This window comes from Varroa jacobsoni, unplaced genomic scaffold (genome assembly GCF_002532875.2).
Source record: "Varroa jacobsoni isolate VJ856 unplaced genomic scaffold, vjacob_1.0 scaffold_664, whole genome shotgun sequence".
Taxonomy (NCBI): Eukaryota; Metazoa; Arthropoda; class Arachnida; order Mesostigmata; family Varroidae; genus Varroa; species Varroa jacobsoni.
In genome coordinates, this window is record NW_019213566.1 from 61,571 (window position 1) to 84,442 (window position 22,872).

The 22,872-nt window shown below is 39.9% G+C and overlaps 2 protein-coding genes and 1 long non-coding RNA gene across 9 annotated transcripts in view; 2 read left to right on the forward strand and 1 right to left on the reverse strand.

Moving 5' to 3' along the window:
• LOC111262465 (GTP-binding protein 2) lies at positions 1–16,443 on the forward strand. Of its 6 annotated transcripts, none has more exons than XM_022836761.2 (8): positions 1–1,440; positions 2,378–3,050; positions 10,306–10,796; positions 11,846–12,282; positions 12,613–12,774; positions 12,907–13,209; positions 13,543–13,827; positions 14,030–16,443. In XM_022836761.2, exons 3-8 carry the CDS (start codon positions 10,349–10,351, stop codon positions 14,330–14,332), a joined length of 1,938 nt encoding a protein of 645 aa, XP_022692496.1. In that variant the 5' UTR covers positions 1–1,440; positions 2,378–3,050; positions 10,306–10,348; the 3' UTR covers positions 14,333–16,443. The 6 variants fall into 6 exon arrangements, with proteins under 6 accessions (XP_022692496.1, XP_022692497.1, XP_022692498.1 ...); XM_022836762.2 differs by lacking the exon at positions 2,378–3,050 and adding an exon at positions 9,475–9,575 and having other exon boundaries at positions 1–1,095; XM_022836763.2 differs by lacking the exon at positions 2,378–3,050 and having other exon boundaries at positions 1–1,095.
• Positions 16,315–22,872, reverse strand: part of LOC111262467 (uncharacterized) — a 27,140-nt gene continuing 20,582 nt past the window's right edge. For both annotated transcript variants that reach the window (XR_015311919.1, XR_015311918.1), the window contains exons 3-4: positions 21,876–22,613; positions 16,315–21,477 (exon numbers count right to left, since the gene is read on the reverse strand). This is a non-coding gene — a long non-coding RNA (uncharacterized LOC111262467). The remainder of the gene's footprint in view (positions 21,478–21,875; positions 22,614–22,872) is intronic.
• LOC111262464 (serine/threonine-protein kinase OSR1) overlaps positions 22,124–22,872 on the forward strand; it is a 45,314-nt gene continuing 44,565 nt past the window's right edge. Inside the window, exon 1 of the mRNA XM_022836754.2 lies at positions 22,124–22,213. The gene's annotated coding sequence lies outside the window, so the exon portion shown is untranslated. The remainder of the gene's footprint in view (positions 22,214–22,872) is intronic.

Consider the following 22,872-nt stretch of genomic DNA (forward strand, 5'->3'; position numbering starts at 1 on the left):
AATGAACTGAAAAATGCTAATGCTACAGTGTCGAGAAATATTCAAAATATAACCTTTTTAAATTCTGTCAAATTCAAAATCTTCTTATTCCTCGTCGAAAAGTTCCATAATGCTTAATAAACAATAGCAACATTTACAGAAGTTTTTTATCTTCGGTTAGCTCTTTACGCGCACGGTAGATTTCTCCAGGGCTGCGCGCCAACTCGTTTCTCTTAACATAGAAACTTAACTTGCTGAAACGACCCGCGCTGATTTTACCCGCCGGTATTATGTACTTCCTATCTAGTTCTGAACATATAGTTCGTACACTAGTAATAGCGCTTTGAATATCCTTATTTAAACCTAAAGTAACCTTGCAAGTTTGCCGAATAAGCTGAAGAAATCAGTGTCAATAGCTAAAACGAAGCTTCTCCTCCATCGTTTGGCCGCAAAACTGGTTGGTGTCTCAACAACTCCACAAGCTTTTCCCTACTGGGCTACCGGTGACGATGAGGGTATCGCTCAGGACTTCTGTGTAATTGAATCCGTCTATGGTGACTTGTACATGTTCCTCTCGTTCTTTGCATCAGTTAAATTGGAGATACGTTTGTTCCGCTAAAATTTCGAAATAGGAATAGCGCATCTGAGGTGTTCCACTGAACGTATGCTAATCTGTGGCAAGCATCCGTCTGGATGGGTGGCCTTGAACGGCAACACGGACAAGCCCAGCCAATAAAGCACTGTCTAGTTGCTGCGACTGCTAAAACAGCCATTCAGTGTTAGTGCTACTACTTTCGCTTGTACGACTGTGCGGTTGACTATTACCGATAGCCCATTGTGTTGCAATGTTATTACGGTTACGAAGGCCAATCGAGCAGTTCAATATAACGGACAGAAGAAACAATTCAAGTGAGCGTATTCCTCAAATGCGGATATATTCTCGTTAAATGAAAATGCCGAGCTGGGGACTTTGGGCCCACATAGTTCAGTGCCACAATCAGTGTTGTCCCAGTGAATTCTCAAAACTATTAGGATTCTAGGGCTCCTCTTCTCATTCGCGTACGCTGCAAACACACTCACACAACTTGGATAACTTGTTGTCGATAGGTGGTTTAGGTTAGTAGCCACAGTGGCGAAAGAAAACGTTGATTAAGGATATCGGTTGCTCTGGCTGATGGTTAGCATCAAACCCCAACCTCCACATCCTTAGGCTAGTTATCATTGTCAGCTGATCGTGGCCAGCTGTTTGGAGTCGCAGGCGACATTGCAGAGAACGTCGTCGTTACTGTTCACTTATAGGCTTGTGTGTTTACCTTGTTAGAATCGTTGCGTTAAGCAGAAACAGCTTGGTCCCCTCACCATCATAAAGCGAACACAACCATGAAGAAGCATTTGCTCAAGGATTCTAAGATGATTGGACTTTCGATAGACGAATTCGTCTGACGTTTGCGCTCTGTTTGTGTGAGTCTGTAATTGCTCCATCAGTTAATCAATTGACAATATAATAAGCCAGCACTAATTTTGCTTAGGATCGAAGGAAAGCAGCTATGATCTGTAATACGGTTGTTATACAGACGTGTGGACAAAATGCTGGTCGACGAAAATAAAGACGATTAGCATCGTCAGTGGATCTATGATGGATTTAATCGTATTTAATCGAGTGTACTTACTTACACCGTGACAACCAGAGCTGTAGTTTTGTAGTGTTTTTACTTGTTTCATAGAAATCGAATGAATTAATCCAGGTGTTGAAGGTTCAGCTATTGTAATCTTCACTTACCATATCTTGAAAAACGGGGCATATAGGAGAATGTTATTGATAGTCTACAGTTTCAGTCTCGATGGACGTCTAGTAAGAGTCCGCTAGCCGCACCTGTCGCTAATAAGAGTTTCTGTTGTATCGCTCTGCTGCTGACTTATACGAGCAATTTCGCAGTTCAGTCGATTAAACATCTTTCAATCTGTTTAGTTCGTTTAAAGAAAGCGAGGTTCATTTTATTCGGAGAGTCATAACCTATTATTAATAATGAGTGTATGCCAATGAATGTATCATTTTAAGGTATGTCAATTTTAGTCTGTAAGTGTTATTATTACAGTATCAACTTGTCGTAATTGCTACTCATGTAATAACGTCTTATTTGTTAAATCAAGCTGATCGCGGATTTTATATCCCGTTGTCCTTAAGAAAATATGCTTTGTGGGGATCGTGCATACGCCCCACCGAACGACAACTGATTTGTGTTTTTCCTATAGAAAATATTTGAACCACTTATGACTTCTCATTTGTTTCGCACAGGAATACGCATGGTATATGTGACACATAACGTACGTTGTGTCACCAAATTACGAAAAAGAAATATTGATAATTACATATCGATCTTTTTTATTTCATAATTAGCCGATGACGGCTGTTGAGCGGCTGCTACTGAGTGGGAACGCCCGAGTGGTCTCCAACGTTTTTTCGCTACTTATCGCGCATTGAATCACTTCTCACTTCGTAGGCTACTGTCCTCAGTCGTCGGCCCAACAGAGCAGCCACCTCCGGCTCTACAGCATCTAGTAGATGACAACTGAAATAAATGCTACTCGCGCGGACTGACGACAATCGTCGAAGGAAAGATTTCCCAACACCATCTTTTATGTACGTTAGTAAAAGGCCCGACGCTAAAGAGAACTAAACCGCTACTATGCCATCTACTCTTATGCGTTCGCGTTCTTCAGCTGCTAACTTCCCATTTTACCTTTGGCGTGACGACAACCTTACCTATATTCAACCTGATTCTTCTACCATCCTTTTTAGTTGTTTCCTTTTTTAATAGCAGAACGCTGATCGTTTATCTAGTCTTTGTCATGCTTGATTTAGGAGACGCTAGTTAATTATATCTGAAGTAGAAGCAAAAAAGCCTTTTCGTATCGCCGGCCGGGGCCAAGTTGAATCAGACAGGCATTATCTTCAATGTGTTGCAACCCAACAAGACAAAACGAAACGAAACATATTTCGAATCGTGATTCGATGGACACATCCAGGCAATCGCCTGAAAGAACTCCGATGTCAAAACAACGACAAACAGGCAAGCGTCAGCGTATATAGTATTAATATCAGTTTTATAGCGTTGATAAGAGCAGTGAATAGTATGGAAAGTCTCATGAAGACTATATGCTGCTAGCAGTCTTCGACATTAGTACGAAAGGACTTATTATATAATAAGCCCTTTCGTACTAATAGTGAATAACAGATTACTAAACGAAAGATACTTTGTCGAATCGTCTTTAAGTCAAAATAAAGTGATCGGTATAAGGCGTTACACACAATCCAAGTCTGAAGACTGTTTGTGCGAGTAGAACTGTACACCCGTAGTGTCTTATGATCTTGTCGTTACTGCCTCGCCAATCAATTTCAGCATTCCAACTCTTTTTAATTTAGTATGGTGGTTTCCTGAAAAATCGACGCTTCACACCCAGGTGATAGCACCCGACTCAATACATCTAATCCGATGTAACATGTAATGTAAAAAAAAATTAAAAAAAACAAAATGTACGTTAATGGCGTGTGCAGAGTTAAAAAGCCCTTGTATAGCAAGTTATGTTTTGCTTGTTCTAATATGCTAACATTTGAAGTGCTGGTAGGTTCATGTTTCCAAGGTCCTTAGGTGAATGTGTTCAGCACTACATGTAGGCGCGGAATCCTGTCTGATATTCTATCGAATTTAGCCGTGGCTTACAACACCAATAGGATAAAACAAAATTGGGTTCCATACCTCACGATGATCTTTACCTAGATCTCGACCGATACTACAGGGTCCTGAATCGATTGAAAATGCTGCATCGAACTGCGGGTGACACCTACACACAGTAATACCAATACTGAGAAGTACTGCTTACAAACTGGGCTAATTTCGAACACATATACACGCTGCTACCGGGATGACAGTGCGTTCGAAATTCAACTATCGTGCTAACATGTATCAATTGCATAGAGTAGTTCCGCATGCGAGAAGGACTAAGATACGTTTTTAACAGCTCGTTACAGCAACACAGATCGCATATTGCATCGTTTTTCCTACTAACGATTTCATAAAAATAGTAATCGATATGCTTGCATCATCATATATCTGTCACAACAAAATCGTGTAATGCTTATTAAAAATGGTTGTTGCCAAATTTTTACCTTATATATGTTGTGGCACACGTATAGGATATAGGAATTGCAGTAAGTCTCCATGTGGGATTGAATCGCGTTTCATGAGGTCGTGTTACAGAACCGAACTAAATGTCTGTATTTCTTGTATTTTTTTTTTAATGTGGGTTACCCTGAAATGGCAAACAGCAACGAAGCTTTGTGGCTAACCTAAAGTATCATTGATTTTTGATCCGCTTGTAGATAGCTCATCTTCGCCTGTAGATTACGGGATCTCACTAAAACAAATCTAGTTTTGGCAGCTTTTCCGTAACCAAACTATTTGTAGGTGGTACTTCCGGCCGATGGTTACAATGTCACTGTTCCCTGAAAGTATTGCAGTTAAACGATAGTTATCACAATTAAACGGCGATACGTCGACGATAAATAGGTTTAGGGAGAAGCTTATACTGTCTTGCCGAAAAACGTCCATTGCGTAGCGTCAACGTATATCCAGATAATGACACAATGGTTCAAGCGTACAAAAACGTGTTTTCCCACTAATCATACGCAATGTTTGGTCAACAGCTAGACTGCATATACTGTTTACCATTTTTTTTTCTGTCGTAAATCCTTATTACAACACGGCCGGAGGTCTACAAGTGGAAATTATAAAATCGTTGTCTCTAATTTAATAGGATTATTTTGTTGTTTTTATCGTTGTTGTTTTCTCTGAATGCTAGACGGAACTGAGGTATTTGACGATTGCTGCTATATCGCTGTTAAAGCATTTTAGCTCCTAAGGTCCGAACCTGTGTCAGCTAATACCAATAAATGGTACCTGTAACAATGTTGGTTGCTTCGGGGCATTTTACCGCAGGAACGGTGCAATTAAATAATTGACTGTCGTTTTTGTGTCTTCTACGATTTTACAATTATGGTCACTATAGTAACGTGACATCACTCAACAAAGAAAGCCCGCGCCACTGCCAGCGCAAGCATCGGTGTTCGCTACCTGTCAAGTTCTATATTATGTTTTTGCTATTGTAGCGCTGACGGCATGCATTATTATTTAGTTAGGCTCTATGCTGCCGGCATAGGATAAACCGTGAAACCAAGACAGGATAGAAAGACAGCCATGATAATCTAGTATGATAATACACGAGATTGATGTCGCACCGTTGGCAAACTGCTTCTTGTAGAGGCGATACAGGTTTACAACGGTCGATAGTGTGTAAAATTATGCAAATGGTCTCGCTTCAGTCCGGTTCGTCAATTACGTTTGCACTAAGTACATCGCGTACAGTGGCAGATGCAGTCATTTCGAGTTTCGGCCACAGGTGACTTTTATCTGTGGGTTTTACTCCATGGTGTGTAACAATAGGCAGGTATACTGGTCAGACCTCGATGTATATGCTATCCTCTGATACTTTACTAGCAATGCGTAAACCTTTTTGTCCAGAAGCACTATGTACAGCGTAATATCCATTGAGCAATAATGGATAATCAGTGTGCTGCTGTGTATCGTATCAGTGATGTGATATTGTATTCATATACATTAAATTATTCATATAATTTATATACTAATTGTGTATATAAATGAACTTATATACTTAACCATGCATGTCCGCGCGCCTTTTACTTACTATACATGTTAATGTTAGATGGTAGTGTCCCACACTGTTGTACCGTGATCAAGGTCTTAGCCCTTTCGCCCAGCGGTACCTACCGAGGTGAAGCCACTTAAAGCGCTCTAGCGCCTCTCTACATGCCCAACATGTACAGCCTGTAAATAACGCAACAGTAGGCGGGATATACCCATCTGGGTTGTACTTTGGGCCGCAATGTGCAATACTTTGCGTACAACAGCGCAGTAGAATTCAGTTTCTCGGTTTGTGACTCTCGATTACGGTGACAGTGACTTAAAAAGTTAAGCTTTGTTTGGTTCTTCGACTTCTGCCTGCATTGTTTTCACAGCGTGTTTTGCCTGAAGTTTAACTAGTAGTCGATATATTTGATCGTATCGGGTGACTTAGAGTCTTCTTTTTGAGAAGAGATAATACAGTGTGTGAGAGAGATTGAGATTTATGATCTCTACGTTCATTACAGGTATCCTCTTTAAGGGCGAACTATGGCGGTGATCTAATATTGTGCTGAGAGGTATCGTCCGCTACCGGGGACAATAATTGATATGTATTCTGTTGACAGATCTGACTAATGTGGCTATCCTATACATACGGTGCCTCGTAACGCATTATCTATTTGCCTATACCATTCTCACTAAATCCGCTTTATGCTGATTTGAATCTTGCACTTTGGCTAAGATCTCAAAAATGATTTAGAAGAAATCTTTTTTCTAAGCAGCAAATTATTTTTAAGTTATGATAGGCATATTTTAGGCACCTCAATTTTATTATGTGGTCGTACCAAGTGTAACTTCGTGTGCTGGTCCTATCCCAGAATGAAATGTATTAACTGCCTCTCTAAATGCTAGACGTTTACTGGTTTCATATGTTTCGCTAATATGTGGATACCTGTACAATATCTACAAACATCCTGCACTTTTCTTGTGAAAGTTGCTTTCTTAATGATGAACTGTTCGCTTTATTGGGATCTCTAATGGTCTCTTTATGATTAATGGTATTTTAACAGAACCTGCTTGCTAGGGCATCATGTGCGATTCTCAGTAGTACCATCTCAATATATTCTCAGTCATATCTTTATTTTGGTTCTTTGTTGAGAGGTCATACTTTGCAAAATGTGGCCTCCATTGACCAGGAGTACCACTCCAATGCACATTGGACGCTTGATTTTCGACCGTCACAAATAATCGCTTGGACACATAAGCTTTTTACAGAGTTAGCATTTATATTATCGGCACTAGGCTTAGTTGTGTTCAGTTTAATTAACTCGACTAAATTTTCTAGTAACATAACATTTTTAAACAATTTGAAGCTTATAAACCATATGAAGTATTGTATTGGCAGATTATAGATGTCTTCCTGTTTATCGTCTACTTTTCAATAGTTATGTGCTTATGATTGACTTAACCGTTTTTTCCATTATCGACAGCTTGTCTAACAGAATCGACAGCAGGCTATACTATCGTATTTATTATTTTCTTTGATACATCAAAGCAATCAAATTCGCAAGGATTTATGAGGAGAACATACAAGGCAGAGGCCATTGCTCGATTATGTTTTTTTCGGTGTAAGTTGTGATTAAAGTACGATTATGAAATCGTGTGTTCCCATTGAGTAACCACACGGTGTGCTACCAAATGCTCCTGGTTTTCTTAAAATGACATGCAACCTCTTACGTCCGAATTTATTAAATGTTACTGATGTTGCTCTCTTACCTGTTCGACACATCTTGGCATGCTCTGATTTGTTCAAACGCTTCCGTAATCACAGCAATTCGTTCGCCCGTCTAAGATCTCGAGGTATAGTCACCTGCTTTTTGATCTTCAGCCATCCAATTTTCATTCTCAAGACATGTATGCATTGGTAATAAACTGTTAATTCTGAAGATAATCGAATTCTACCGGCGCCCCCAACTTTGAGAAACAGAAACTTAGACACTAAACGAAGCCTTGGCCTATCGTTTTTAAAATTTTCTTCCCTAAGGTGATTCTATCATATATATAGTCATGCATAATCAAGGGCTTCACGTTAATATTTACTAAATTTAGCCTTCTAGAAGCGTACAGTTAAAATGCTATTCAAATTCTTTGAGTGGTTAAGTAGCTCCAAGAAAACTAAACAATGAAATTAAAAACTCATCGTAGCGGAGAGTTATTTAGAACAAGAGTGAAGATTAGCTATTGTTCAATGTCTCTTCGCCGAACGAATTTCCATCATGGCTAAAAGCTAACTAAAAAATAAACGGTCAATTTCCTCGCCGACTTTGGAAGGATTTTTATATGCTAATATAAAAAATCCACAATAAGGACTAAATAGAATGGACACAAAACTAATCAAAAGGACCATAAGATAGTGTCTGTCCAAGAATTTTCATGGAGATATTACGGGCTACCTTTAAGATAAGATTACCTATCGTTTCAAGGGTCGGTCATATAAAGTATAACGTTGAGCTTTCTGGTCCCTTATATTTTTGATTTTGGTCCAATGTAAACCTATGTAAAGATTTCTGAGTGTAACGTTCGCGAACGAGACTTCAACGAAGTCTTACCGCTTAAATATAATTTCATTAATGGTTCATTTCTTCTGCGATTTCATCGAGCAAATTTTCGAAAATGACTTGCGAGTGACTTAACCATGTAAACCATGAATAAGATGAATTATATTAACATTTAGTAAATACTAAGTTATCACTTCTATCAGGAATGTCTCAGTCGGCATATTTAAAAGATTCATCCAGTTCTTTATTTTCTTTTAGAAGCAGTATACAAACAAGCGACCTTAGTTTTGTCCAAATTTACTGTCAATATTTCGTGCAAATTATGTCGAAAACTACATTCAGATATTTCGTGATGAACCCAAACATGAAAATGAGCTCAATAAAGGACCCATTTTAACAGTGCCACCTTTGGCTTATAGTCCTGAAATATATATAAATATGAGCTTGGTATAAAAGCGTTGGATATTTTGTTTTAAAATAAAGTTTAATTTTAGTTAATAAAAAGTCTATCAATATCTAATTAGAATTTTTTCGCGTTTGTTTCCATCTTAATCCATTTTTCCATTCTCCATTTTTCATGTAGCGGATATACAATCTTCTTTTTTTGTATTGTAGAGAGAAAGCGCTTGCTGTTTATAATGAGCAAAACTGCTGCAGACGCTTGTACAGTCGTCAGCTGTTTCTGGTGCAACCCCTTGGTCGCGTCATTATTTTCAGCCGCGCGATAAATGCGGGAGATGAGCGAGACTTCGCGAGCATGCTACCCTCGGGCAGTTCTATTGCATTATAATACTTTCTAAGCCATTTCTGGACTTGTCTTCTAACCACCGGTTGATCGTTGCTTCTAGCAGTTCAGTGACTATCTGCCCCGTAAATTTCAGGGGGTTACTATTGGCCAATAGATCATCCATTTTGCTTGCTTCAGGACGTGCTCTTTCTAGAAAAAATAGTGAAAGTCGGTCTACTAGCCTCATTCGCCGGCACTACTGAGTCAACCATAGGCTTTGTATGTGTTAACCTGTATTGCCTTATGTGGTATGGATGCATTTGGTAGATCACGTTTGCGATGATCAGGGGAGAGTGGATTTCAATTGTCCCAGTCCATAGAGAAAGGGAAGTGGTTCTGTTTGGCCGGAAGAGGACGATGACTGCCTTAGACTGTTTAATCTTGACATAGGCTAACCAAGCGGCTGATGCAACAATTTCGCTTAGTCAGCATAACAAACTTGTTTTCGCAGATAAACCTAAGAAAAGCTAACATCAGTGATTGAGACCACTTGACTCTGTCAGGCAGCCTTCTACTGACTGACCATGTTTCATCGAACTGGCATAGGCACTAGTAAGTTTGTTTTGTAGTAACAACTAATTCCTCCTCGTTATCTAGAGCTTTTATTATAAGTTCCAATTTGAGCAGTGGACAACCTTCTGTGATAACTGGATTGTCTATGCAGAACTATAAAGTTACTTTTCATCTATTTATTTAAAGATTGGATAGCTAAACACAATATCCCGACCCCTATAACTTCTATAAGCACTGAAATGCTCAAATAAAGTGTACTTAATTTTTTTAAAATTTCAAACATATTTCTGTTAGCAAACAAACATCAAAACCGAGTAAATTTTCAAAATAAGAACAAAAACTTTCTATATGCGCAATTGTGCAGTTACAATGAGTTTGCCTTAAGACTCTTTGAAAGGATAGAGGGGCGGTTTAGGTTCGAATTCCGTAGATAATCTTAAATCCTCCAATAAACATCCAAGTGATATGAAAGGCGATACAATTAGAACTTCTTATTCTACTCAAAAGTGTCTGTGATTAGACAGGTCACGGGCGGACTCGATGACCAGCGCTATGTATTCTTGGCAAACATCTTCCATCGTAACGTTCCCGTTCAGAAGCATGTCTAGATGAGCACTATCAACTAAGATTAAAACGACATTATTCAATTTTAGCTTCAATGGTGTTTAATTTTTCCAATTGTTGCGATAGTAAACAGTTTTTATATAATTATTATTGCACTTAGAAACAACTGAAGCCTAACGTACATAACTCAATTTTTGTCCTTCAGGAGAAGTAGTAACTTCACGCAGCAAGCAAAAGTGAACAGTACGATGTCACATAAAACGGTCATGGAAAACGATATTGTTAGTTTCTTTGGAGGTGGTGATGACGACAGCAACTCATCGTGCTCCGACTCAGACGAAGTTTACAGCGGGGGTTCCTCCGCCTCATCATCATCATCTGGATCGCCTCCGTGTACACCGCCGTCATCAGGGCATCACGGAAGACATCACCTCGCAGGCATTAAGAATCGGATGTCTCAGATGCAAGAAATGGCTGACCAGAACCATAAACAGAAACTACTTCGGCAACACCAGCATATGATCGTGGACGCAACGACCAATTCAAAAGAGCGTTACCTGATCCCGGAGCCGTCTGACGGCAATGTTGAGTATAAACTTAAACTAGTCGAGCCATCGGAAAGTCGCTTCGAGCATCTGGTAACGCAAATGAAGTGGCGTCTACGCGAAGGCCAGGGTGAAGCTATCTACGAAATTGGTACATTCAATATTTACTGTATGAACTGTATAATTTTTATAATAATATTATATACAAAGGATATTTTGGCATATATTAGAGTTTATATTGGTGTGCATATGTGTGATAAATAGCAGATTCGCTTCGTTTAAATGGACATCACTAAGTTGGTCATTTAGTTTAGTTGAGTTAAGCAACAAAAAACAGGTAGAACAAGCGGCTGAAATACAAATACATTAGTGTAGATCAAATAGGAAGCGATCTTAGATAGCATCACATGCTTAGAGTGGACGTGCACAACAATAACCTTCCACATCATTATTTTTGATTCGTTACCATTAGTCTTATCTGTCTATTTAGATTTCTGGTAAGTACATGTTTTACCTGGCTTACTCGGTTCACTTAGTTACGTGGGCAGTAAGCACGTAATCGTGATTTCTCACTTAAGAGATCAGACATCGAATGTGATACTGTTATCTACATCTATTTAACTAGAAAGTTTCAATGATTGTTGTACCTCTAAACACCCTATAGTTACTGGGATGGTATTATTGCACTTAAGCACACGCATCGTGGCACCGCTGACCGTTTATGTGACTCGGAGTCATTCGCTAACCGGTATACGTAATTGCTTGTGGCTTGGACAATTAACGATAGATGTGCTACGGTGAAAGTTGTTTCTATACTCATGAACACGATTTAATGTGTAAAGCTAATCAAGCTTGCTTCTGCTGCCGTAGCTGCTGGTTAACCGCTGTCATATGTGCTATTCTTAAAAGGTTTAGCGTGATAGTTCACTACTTACCATTAGATAATTGCCGACAGGCTTATGGGTAGTAGCCAAAATTTTCGCTTCGAGAAAGGTTTGCCGTTATTGAGATTTATCTATACGATAGATAAAGCGAGTGGCTCTCACTCATTAACTTTAATAGCTCTCCGTGAGTAGCTGCTTTCTCCACAAGATGTTCAACACGCGTCTCCTTCTTTTAATAAATGTGCTTTACATGTCACTGACTTGACTCAGACACAATGTGCTTTTGTCTCTCTGATCTGTTATTGGGGTCGAATAGGTGTTGAAGATGGTGGATTAGTGGTCGGTCTAAGTCCTACCGAACTGCAGGCTTCTCTAAGTACCCTCTATCGGATGGCGGCCAAACTGAATGCGGCAGTGAGTATTGCCGACGAGCGTGTAATAATGGGGGAAAGAAAATCGGTTGAGGTTCGCATTAGAAAAGTACCTGAGAACCAGCGTACGATTGAGCTTCGAGTTGCTGTCCTTGGTCACGTTCATGCGGGCAAATCGACCCTACTTGGGGTACTGACTCAAGGTGAACTAGATAGTGGTCGAGGGTTGGCACGCCTAAACCTGTTTCGTCACCTGCACGAGATTCAAACGGGACATACGTCAAGTATATCGAGGGAAATACTCGGCTTTGATTCGGGTGGAAAGCCACTAACATACGGGCAATATCGAACAGCCGAGGAGATATGCGATAACTCGTCAAAGGTATGGAAATTTGAGTAGACTACATAGGATTGTACTCATTTATATTCATCACTTTTTCTAACGGTCGAAAGCCTCACTGAAAGAATGGTTTAATACAGAGGTAAAAACTGAGAGCACCCTAAAAAGGCCGGGATGTCTTACATAGTAGCATTAATCCAGGAACATTAATGATGAGTTATGCCAGTTTTTTCAAACATTCTACTTGTAACATCAACTCGTAACAGACAGCGGAAGTTCAACGATCGGACAGTTTGGTGGATTACATTTGTGGGGATAGAGGTGTTTGGGACGATTTTATTCTTACCTCTAATCCACATTACTTTGTTAAAGGTCATCACGTTTATCGATCTTGCCGGTCATCAAAAATTCCTGAAAACAACGCTTTTTGGTCTGACGGGTCACTCACCACATTATGCTCTATTAGTCGTTTCGGCTGTATGCGGGCTCATCGGCACCGCACAAGACCATCTGCTTCTTCTTATGGCTTTGAAGGTTAGTTGAGCTGGTCGCAAATAAATCCGTCGTCCTGCTTTACGCGGCCTAGGCGTAAGGACACTGGTGTCTGCAATTTTCGCATAACTTGTTACAGTCTCACCATTGTAACAAGCACTTCACGCTTTATAGGTTCCCATTCTCGTCGTAATTAACAAGGTCGACGCGGTTAGTACCGACACCCTACTAAACACTCTGGCGCAGGTTGAGGAAATGCTTCACAAATGCGGAAAACAACCCATCGAAATTCTGGAAGAGGACGATATCCTTCCCGCGGTACAGCAGCTCGGTTCAGATCGAGTGTGCCCACTCTTTATGGTCAGCTGCGTGAATGGAACCAGACTGAACCTGCTGTACGCATTTCTTAATGTTTTACCAGCCAGGTACACCGTAGAGGAACGTGAGGACCTCATGCAATTGTCCACATTTTTTCAGGTGAGGAAAGCTAGAAAAGATCTGTAAAATGAACACCGTCGTAGGCAAAAGGTAGATAATATAAATTATAAAACAGCTCTACAAAGCAGCTGTAGATTTTAATATTTTCGGACCGCCAGACTGCTCGACATATAAACGCCTATACCCAGGCCTATGCAAATATTGGTTTCTTCTCAGAACAATGAATCGCACCAGGCTATAAAGTCAGCCAATGTATATTGTTCATGATAGATTTGTATACTGCTATCATTTCTAGTGATTTGTAAAAGTAACATAATATTATTAACCACTATGTATGTTCTCTGGCGTTTTCGTTTGTCTGTCTCTTCTAAGATCGATGAGACCTTCGACGTGCCGGATGTCGGCCTAGTCGCAGCTGGCCTTCTAACAAAAGGTCTTATTCGAGAGAGCGACGTCCTTCTAGCTGGTCCTGATCATACAGGGGAATTCCAACGGGTTAGGGTCGCATCCCTGCATTGGAATCGCGTCGCATGCAGTGTAGTTCGCGCGGGAGAAAGCGCCACCCTTGCTCTGGATGTAGAGCGGCCACAGGCCATTCGTAAAGGAACAGTGCTTTGCGCACCAAGCGCTAAGCCTGTGGCCGGGAGGTTGTTTCAGGTAAGCTTTGAATGCACATTAGTATAAATGTATATACGTATTTGACGTTTGATAGATTCAATTTTTCGAACCCAATTAACTGAAAGGCTGGTGCACCAAGTTGTGGTACAAATTGTAAAGCATCCAGGCTTTTTTCAAGGAAACCCGTGAACTGAGTATATTTCGCTGTTGCTATCTTCGGCTCGTTGACGTATTCATTTAGGCACACGTGCAGGTACTTAGCTGTGACGGCGATGAGCCCATACGAGTCGGATTCCATGCCACAGTTCAAGTGGGTAACGTCCAGCAGAGTGCGGTGGTAGCAGGAAGCGTTGAAGGTAGGACCGAGATGCGGCAAAATGATACAGGACACATTTGGTTCCGATTTGTGAAACAGCCTGAGTGCATCAGTCCAGGCACGAGACTCGTATTTCACCGAAACGGTACCCGTGGCATCGGGGTGTTGGAGAAAATGTTTCCGTTAACTCCAATGGAAACTGAAGTTGACCTCGATTCCGAGGAATAAAGCCACAGAAAATGAAATGTAAAATGGGGAGTCTGCGTGTATGACATATTGTGTACAAACCACAGGCCAAAATATCACGAAGTTAGTCATGTTACAAAAAAATCGGCGAACATCTGTGACGACGTGGGTCGATCACCGGATGTTGTACGTGCGAATGTAGTGGATGTATATAAACCTGCACACAAAAGTGTGCAGACAATAAGACTGCACAGGCCTAACTCCATTAAGCAGTGAGGGGCAAGGGCAGTTGGCTGAATAATGTGAACGAGACCTAAGATATTAATATTGTATGTTACCCTAAATACTTTAAAGTTGAATGGTACCAGTGACCATCAAATGGGTTAGGGTTTTGAGAACACACTGGACTCAAACCGCAAAATTCACCATAGTATTGCGATAACGACAAAAGAAGAAACGAGGTCATTTATGAAGTGATGCAATTTTTGGTTAACGTCTGTAGTAGTTTTTTAAATGATGATTGTAGGACATGAAGTGTATAAAGTTATGCAAAAGAATAAAGGAACTATGTACATGATCTGTGAAAAAAATTGTACAGAAACAAATACCCAAAAAGTAATAGGAAGCCTAATTTACATACTGAACTTTATATAGGCATGACAGGTGAAAACTTGTTTAAACTATCCAGTTCTAGTTATAAAAATAAGCATGATGGAGCAAGATTGTCATAACCTCTCCCGAACGACTATATTTCATCTATCTCAGCTCAAGTAAAGTGATGGGGGGTTGTGGTTTTAGACACAATCGATTCTCAACACTTTGCGGGTTCGAAGTAATTTTATAGGCCAACGAGGCATATCGCCCCTTATCGGAACATTATGTGTACATAGTTTAACTGGATTCATTATGACGATGACCGGGAGGTATGACACACTACCAGTTAGAACTTTGAACCTAGATCCCGAGTGTACCTTAAAGCGCTGCATAGAACAGGAATCCTTTTTAAAGCTAGCATTTTAGCGAAAGTTTACTAGAGGAATAAATCTTTTTCCTTAAAATATATATATATATACACTTTGTACCGTATTTTCTCTTCCTGTATTTAAAATGCAAGAGTCGAAACACCATTCTGAGTTGATAGCAAAACTCCGACACAATGCATACCTAATATCGTACTTTTTTGCGTTTCTGTGTTATGGATGTATTTCTCTATCCAGTTTTTTGTTTGCATAACGAATGAATGTGGTTCCAAAGCAATACTAACTCACCTTATGGATAGGTATGTCATTCTGCCTAACGTGGATTGTGCGCTTTATAATGACTCTGTGTAATTTTTGTCGCCAAGTCAATCTGACTTTTTTCCTGCTAAAAATAAGCAATATATCGGCTAAATTATGCGAAAGCAGGCGTAGGTCGGAAACAAGGCCAGCTTTCCATTTTTTGTTTTCCATTAACACCGAATATCCCGAAAAGATCCGTGTGTGCGAAAGTTGTACAACTGATCAGCATGCAGCTAGAATGAACGATAAGAGATACATCTATATAAAGAAAAAATCGTTCTGCTATGAAACAATGTGACGAATAACTAATAATCCAAAATGAATATGAAAAATGACGAAAATTAGGTTATTTTGACGAGCTTTTGAAATGAGGTAAGTATAACATGACCTGTACATATGAGATTAATTTATAAAACGTAAAAAAAGAAACGTACGACTAACAAACGCAGGATCAACGTAGTTAAATTCTAGCTTTGACCAAAAGCAAAGATCAGTTTAAATGTTTCGAGCCAAGCCTGCAGATGGTAACGAAATAATGACGATGACCCTTTCTAATTAACTGTAAGATTTAGAAAATGCGTACGTTACTTTGATAAGATACGAAAAAAAACACGTAACGGCATCCTATATAAACCAGATAAACGTCGACGGTAATTGTCAACAATGCGACTGCTTTAATATTTGGTTTTCGCTGGTCACATTCCCTCAATTTTACTGTTATTTAAAAGTTGCTACCGTAAATGATGTCAGTTAAGTACACTCACAAAAAACGTTCCGCAAGAGACGCAGGATATATGGAACGGACAAAAAGCACTGACCGGCTGCATCCAAGATGTTTTTCTCTCGGAAAAAATAAAATATGTATTCTAAGTATATTGAGGAGAGCTCATTTTACCTTAGCTAACATATTTAGTAACGATAACAATAGCTGCAATAATAATACAGTCAATTATTATTAACGACAATTTTTTCATGGGACAAAGCAAGAAATTCAAATATAAAAACCTAGTACAAAATAAAACATCTAGCTCGTGCTAATTTGAGCATAAAAACCAGTCATGCCTATATATAATCTATATGTACTAAAAAATGTATATTCTGTTAAACGAGCTTTGTTTAACAGAATATACATTTTTTTTTTATAAGCGTTCTTTTTTTCTTTTCGGGGTATTTTAAATTGGAAATAATGGACCAAGATTGACTTTTGAAACAAGTTGAAAATACTATTAGAGTTAGAAATGCAGTGACAGTACCACAAATGGTTTTAGACAGACTTGCCTACTAGGCTTACGGTGGAATAGAAGAAAAGTTGTAACAATTCAGGATGTTCATAAACCGCTATGAGCGGGTAAGTTCAGACTGCCCCATCTACGCATATATTATTCGACTGAACTCTATTGATTTATCAATCGATTTCCGTACTAAATATTTCTAGTCCTAGTCCAGAACAGAAATAACTATTTAAGGGAGTTCTGATAATTTGTCAAAAATATATCAAGTGAGTCAAAGAAGATACGAGCAGCCATTGTCGGATTTCTTCACAACGGCTGCAATCAAATGTCATTGCCATCCTAAATATAGGATGATGGAGATTTTACGATTCTACAAACGTAACATGCACCACGCTAATCTCATATGCATACGAAATCTTTCTTCTAATTCTCCTGAACATACATTGCACTGAAGACATACGGTTTCCGTTCATTTTACACACTGGTTATAAGAATATCGACGCTGTATAGTTTGCAGATGTCGCCTGTACAAGGAGGGAGAGTTCACGTGCAGCAACGGTAGGCTCACCTTTCATTATACTCGCATCGGTGTTAACCGAATGTTACAGGAACCTCTTGCAGGACATATATGGAACTTCCAGTAAACGTTTGTTTATTGAACTTTGAAGACCCTGAGGAATTCGAGGAGATGCTATCTGCTTCTAAAGCAATGATGGTCATCAGTACCTTGAAGTATCGTTTATCCCATTATTGTAAGAATCTCATTTAGAAGGTACTCAGGTAAATCTATTCATCTTCCTACTACTAGCATACGAGTGCGTTGGCTGCGAACGGTGAGCAAATTCCTAGGGAGATAGCGATATCATAATACATTCCCTTGTGAATTCGATTTGCTCTATAGTGGAGTCCGCGTTTATAATTAGGTAAAACAAGCGTCGATTTTTCCAGTGGCTTTGTTTTACTGCCAATTGATCGTTTCTACTTTCGCCTATGCATCAAAATCCATCTCCTTATCTATCTATGCTTTTCGCTGAATCGCTTTCATACGGTCAATTAAACAGCCCGCTGCTTCAAGGCTCAGCATAGAGATATTTTTTCACTCAACCAGAGTCCGATTCCATCGGTTAACAATGCATAGCAGTTCAGCTCGAACTTGACAAACGGTAGTACTTAGTGTTAGATTATTCGAGCTAGTACTGTTAATTTCCATTTATGGAACTAGAATAAAGTCATTGTTTCGTTAAACAGGGGAAGAGGCTAGCGCATAGGAGCGTGCTAAAAAAATCTACTAATTTTCACTGGTTCGAGGCCTCTGTGCTTTCGCTGTTCGAAAAAATAATAACAATAACAGCGTGTACCAATATCAGTTGCTTTTAAAAGCAAACTCATAGAAAGAACGTATATATAAAACAGCACTTCAAAACGTGCTGCAGCGCTAGCCTTGCCCATTGAAGATGGCAATCACTTTGGTAATAACGTTTAATAATTGAATGTGGAGAGCAAGTTTAGCACATGCGCTACAAACATCAGATGGTTTACTTAAACTTATCACTAGCTAAGGATGAGTAGAGTGCCTTCGATGAACTGAGCAATTTATAAACTGTACATCATGGACATACATTGATTGCCTTATGCCGTTCTCTGTTTAGCTCATGGACACTCTTTGACTCGTCGACATTTAGGTACTAGATTAATTCACATTTATTCGTTCACATCCCTTATTTTTCTATAATAGCCGTAATAAATGCAACAATTCTGTGCTCAATGGTCATTTTCCGATCGTTGCAACACTAGTTCAAAAAAGCCAAAATTAGAGTGACTACGAAAGCATCATTTGATGGGTGTCCACCGCTTCCACTTAAGGCTTAATGGCAAATTGTCCAAAGTAGAAAATTTTTTAGACGTCAACAATCAATAGCATTGTCGCTATGAGCCTTAGACGCTTCTAAGAAGGACAGATCCTAATAATAGAAATAAATATATTTTTGAAAGTCCGTAAGAAAAGTATGGTAGACGCGTATTCCTTCTTGTGAAACGCAGTTGCGCTTTATGATACTGTCAAAACACGAGATTTACTTATATAAAATATGATGGAACCAATACGACAACAAAAGTCTAGCCACTTTGTTGCTCTTAACCTAAGTTAAACTTCATTCGTGAGTGGATCGTGATGAATAGTCGACATTATCCAAGTATCGTAGTTAGTTGGAAAGGAACACAGAACGCTCATTATTTAGCCTCTTGCTTATCACTTCGGTATGATTTACAACGAATTTGACAATGATACAGTGTCTAGACTTAACCATTGATTCATGGGAATGATATATTATTCAGTTTTCAACAGTTGCAGATGGAAGTGACTTTGAATTATCAACACGCTATGGGTACTAACCACGGAAGCAATTACTGGCGGTCTTGCCTGGACCGTCATACGAGCAGTTGTCATCAGGATTTTCTTCCCTAACGCTAGCTGAGCTCTCACAGTTACAGCTTCATCTTCGAAAGATATTTGCTTCCCTTGGGAGAGTAGCTTTTAAGCGCTGTTAAATGGTCGTATAAAGGCGCCGCTGTCATCGTGTTCCTACCTTTAGAATTTTACTGACAGAAAAGTTTAACAAGTCATTTCGCCGTCGGAGCTTTCAAGGCAAGAATCTATCTACCGACTGTGCACGGTCCCATATTTTCTAGTCGGATATATACATGCCTTCATGTGTGTTATTAATAGCAACATATTGCATAGAAATCATTGTAAAAACAATATATGATTTCCGCGGAGTTGAAACTTAGTTAATGAATATAATGAGATTATTTAATCAAACATGACACAACAGTATACAAAAAGCAAGTTTGTAACGCACAATTTTCTAGATGTCAATCCTCAGGCTTCTTCATCAGCCTTATTTGCAACAGACTTCAAAATATTACAGTAAATCCAAACCACAGATCAATGGCAGCGTTTTAAATCTCAGCCGCAATAGAACACCCTTTCGTAAACTGTTTATTTTTCAGCGCAACTTTAAGGCTGAAGCCTAAGAAGTCGCATTTCTCTCATTATTAAAGTATCTCTTATTCTACATTTTTTTTTTTTAGAAAATTTGCTTTCTGAAAAAGAATATGAATTTCTCGTACACAAAGAAGGATAATTTAGATTTTAGTTAGGTGAAAACGACTCGTAAAACTCTTAACGTTTATTAAGTAAAGGTAGTCATCCATATGTACTACTTTCATAGGGCAATTGCGACTAAGAATAAGTACCACAGCGCTAAACATAGTGATACTTATTGATTATACTTCGATGGTGATGCTCCAACCATCAAAGTGTAATCACCAAAATAAATCCTTCCATCAGCCCAACCGTCCGCTCGTCCGCAGCACAAAGTTTACTCAGCGGCTGCACATCGATCACTGATTGCTAAAGTCAGATAGAATCGAAGAGGTTAGTCATACTGTGCAAATATCATTAATGGTTTCTAAGAATTCCCAGATTAGCCTCTGATATCGGACTGGCCGGCTTCTCCCCATTCCCTTAATTGTATTTCGTCACTCGAACGCCATCGGCTGCTTCACCCCGTCGAAAGCCTTTGCAACATCACAGACGCTGACGGCGGTTCGCCACCAACTTTCATCGGTTCGGATCGATCCGTAGATCGTCGACGCTCAATAGCAATACGCTGCTACCAGTCCGTTCATTTCGCTTGTAACAACTATACAGTATAAAAGTATATGCTTTAGTTCAGTTTATTTGTGACCAGTTTTCTCTGTTTCAAAACCTGGTGCCCCTGAATCGATAGAATCAGTCTAACTCTTTACCACCTTGTCGTTCCGCCTGATCTGTCTGAACCAAGCAAGGGACCGTTGCCGCTCGCCCGAATCTGGCGCCGTCTGGTGGCCAAAGTTTCCACGAGATGACTACCGCCGTCTCTTCTGCAGCAGCGCCAAAGACAGGTTGGGCTATAGCGGCGCTGCCGGCGCTTTACTCGAGAAACGGCGCGACTCTGCTCACGGTGTAGCAGCGACTGCAAGGGGTGAAGATGGAGTATTATCCGTTGACAGCCGCTGTTGTCGTCGTTGTCGGTCATAGTTCGTTGTTTATGCTTCATCCGTTGTATTAAGGCGGGGGGTAGACTGAATTGCGGGACCGGTATAGCGGCAACAGGTCGGCGGACTAAGCCCGGCGGCTGTGTCGCCACCAATCACTTGATTCTGTCTGACGAACCGACGAGTACTGGCAAGCTCGCCGTCGCACCCACTTTTCTTTCGTGAACAACACCCACTTCGAGCAATACTAGTGCTTAAACAACACTGCAGTGATACGTGTTTCTACTGTTACGAGTGTCGTGGTTAGGAGAAGCCGATGAGAGCATAAAGCGTCAGCTGCCACCTAACAACAAGCGAAAATCAACGATAACGCCAGCATTGGAAAGCAGTCCACTAAGGCAGTCACGGCTGCAACAAGTTGTCGAAATTACTGCTGTCGCTATTATTATTATTGCAGTAAGTGTTATCGACAGCGCTGCTGTAGAAGGCAGAAGTTGCATCTGCCGTTACTATTGCAGGTGGAAGTGATTTCTACAACTCCGCTGCTGTTCTTCCTGTTCCTGCTGCTGTTCCCTGCATTAATTCGCTTCTCCTGCAGGTAGTAGCCGGTTGGTCGCAGCTGGTTTCTTCGTTCCATCTTTATGAGGAGTCGTTACGAACAAAACAGAGGGGAGTAAGTTGTTTGCCGACTACGGTGTCATTAATCATTAACGCAAGACAGCGCAGCGTTAGTGGTTAGGGTTGAATGGGAAAAATATACTGCTCAAAACATGCGTGACGCATATTGGACCATCATATAGTTGCAAGAAGTTTGCTTCTAACCAAAGCACTCTTACAAAAAAAAGAAAATTTCAATTTCAACTGCTGAACCATCAGAAGGTCATAGACCTTTGGCGTTTAAAGCAAAAACAATTGGAACGCTGACAATTGGACAAAGCCAGGAAAGACTTGAGGCATTTGTGACAATTTTCCCTTATTTCGTTAGTGGTAACTGCGGGAAACGATAACTAATAACGTTATTGGAATTGGCCATACCTGAACTGTGACTGCGACGAGCGCCTTCAATGGACGAATATCTCTATTTACGTAGTGATGTTCCGAACCGTTATTCCCTGCCACCAAAAGTGATTTGAGTAGTCTTGTGTCCTGCTAGTCCTATTTATAAGTCGACCAATGTCAGAGAATTGTTTGCTGGCGGAAGTAGAGCCAGTATGAATCGATAATCTACTATTTGCAGTCGTTTCCTTGTGCGATTCATCGTCGAAGTGCGTCCCAAGTGCAATCCCCACGTAGTGACATTGGAAAAAATCGCCAACCCGAACAAACTCATCCAGGGATAGACAGAAGACACTGTAACAACGACTCGAGCGATTGTACGTGCATTTATTTATGAAAATCGTACGATGTATATAGAAGCTTTCGAAGTGGTCGAGGTAACGAGCGAGTTACAAGAATGGTTCTGACATTATTGCTACGCTCGGGTTTGCCAGGTGACATCCATAAAGTGATTAATGTACAGGTTACTTTAAATATCTTTAACTGGTCGACTAACTTCCACTACTCTATCGCATTCTAGTCCAAAAGTTGAGTGAATAATATACCCGTAGATTCCCTCTTATCAAAATTGTTTTGATAAGAAGGAATTTTTTACCTACTTTTGATACCTGTTTAAGAATCGTTTGTGCCATTTCGATTATTGGGGACTAGAGGTGTCGTTTCCTATGTCGCCGAAGATTATGGCCGCCAATGTACACATTATATTATACGTAAAATCTGAAAATAAAATAGCATAAGCACGAACGCGTTGTCCATTGAATGAGCACTCAGCGTACGATTTTGGTCGCTCATTTGCAAAAATTACTTCTTTTTTCCAATTTGTTTTACTTTGGCTGCCAGCGGTCCCCATGTGTGAATTTGAATTGTTCGAAAGATTTCGTTCGCTTTCACCTAAGTATAGTTATTTGGAAGCAATTAAAAATTCTATAGGCAAAGTGTCAGTTTTTTCGTATTCGTAGAAACGTGTTATTTTATT

Coding starts and splice junctions, on each gene's coding strand:
- LOC111262465 (XM_022836761.2), top strand. CDS start 10,349: ATGTCACATAAAACGGTCATGGAAAACGATATTGTTAGTTTCTTTGGA. Junction 12,283..12,612: donor TATGCGATAACTCGTCAAAG/GTATGGAAATTT, acceptor ACTTTGTTAAAG/GTCATCACGTTTATCGATCT. Junction 13,828..14,029: donor TGGCCGGGAGGTTGTTTCAG/GTAAGCTTTGAA, acceptor GTATTCATTTAG/GCACACGTGCAGGTACTTAG.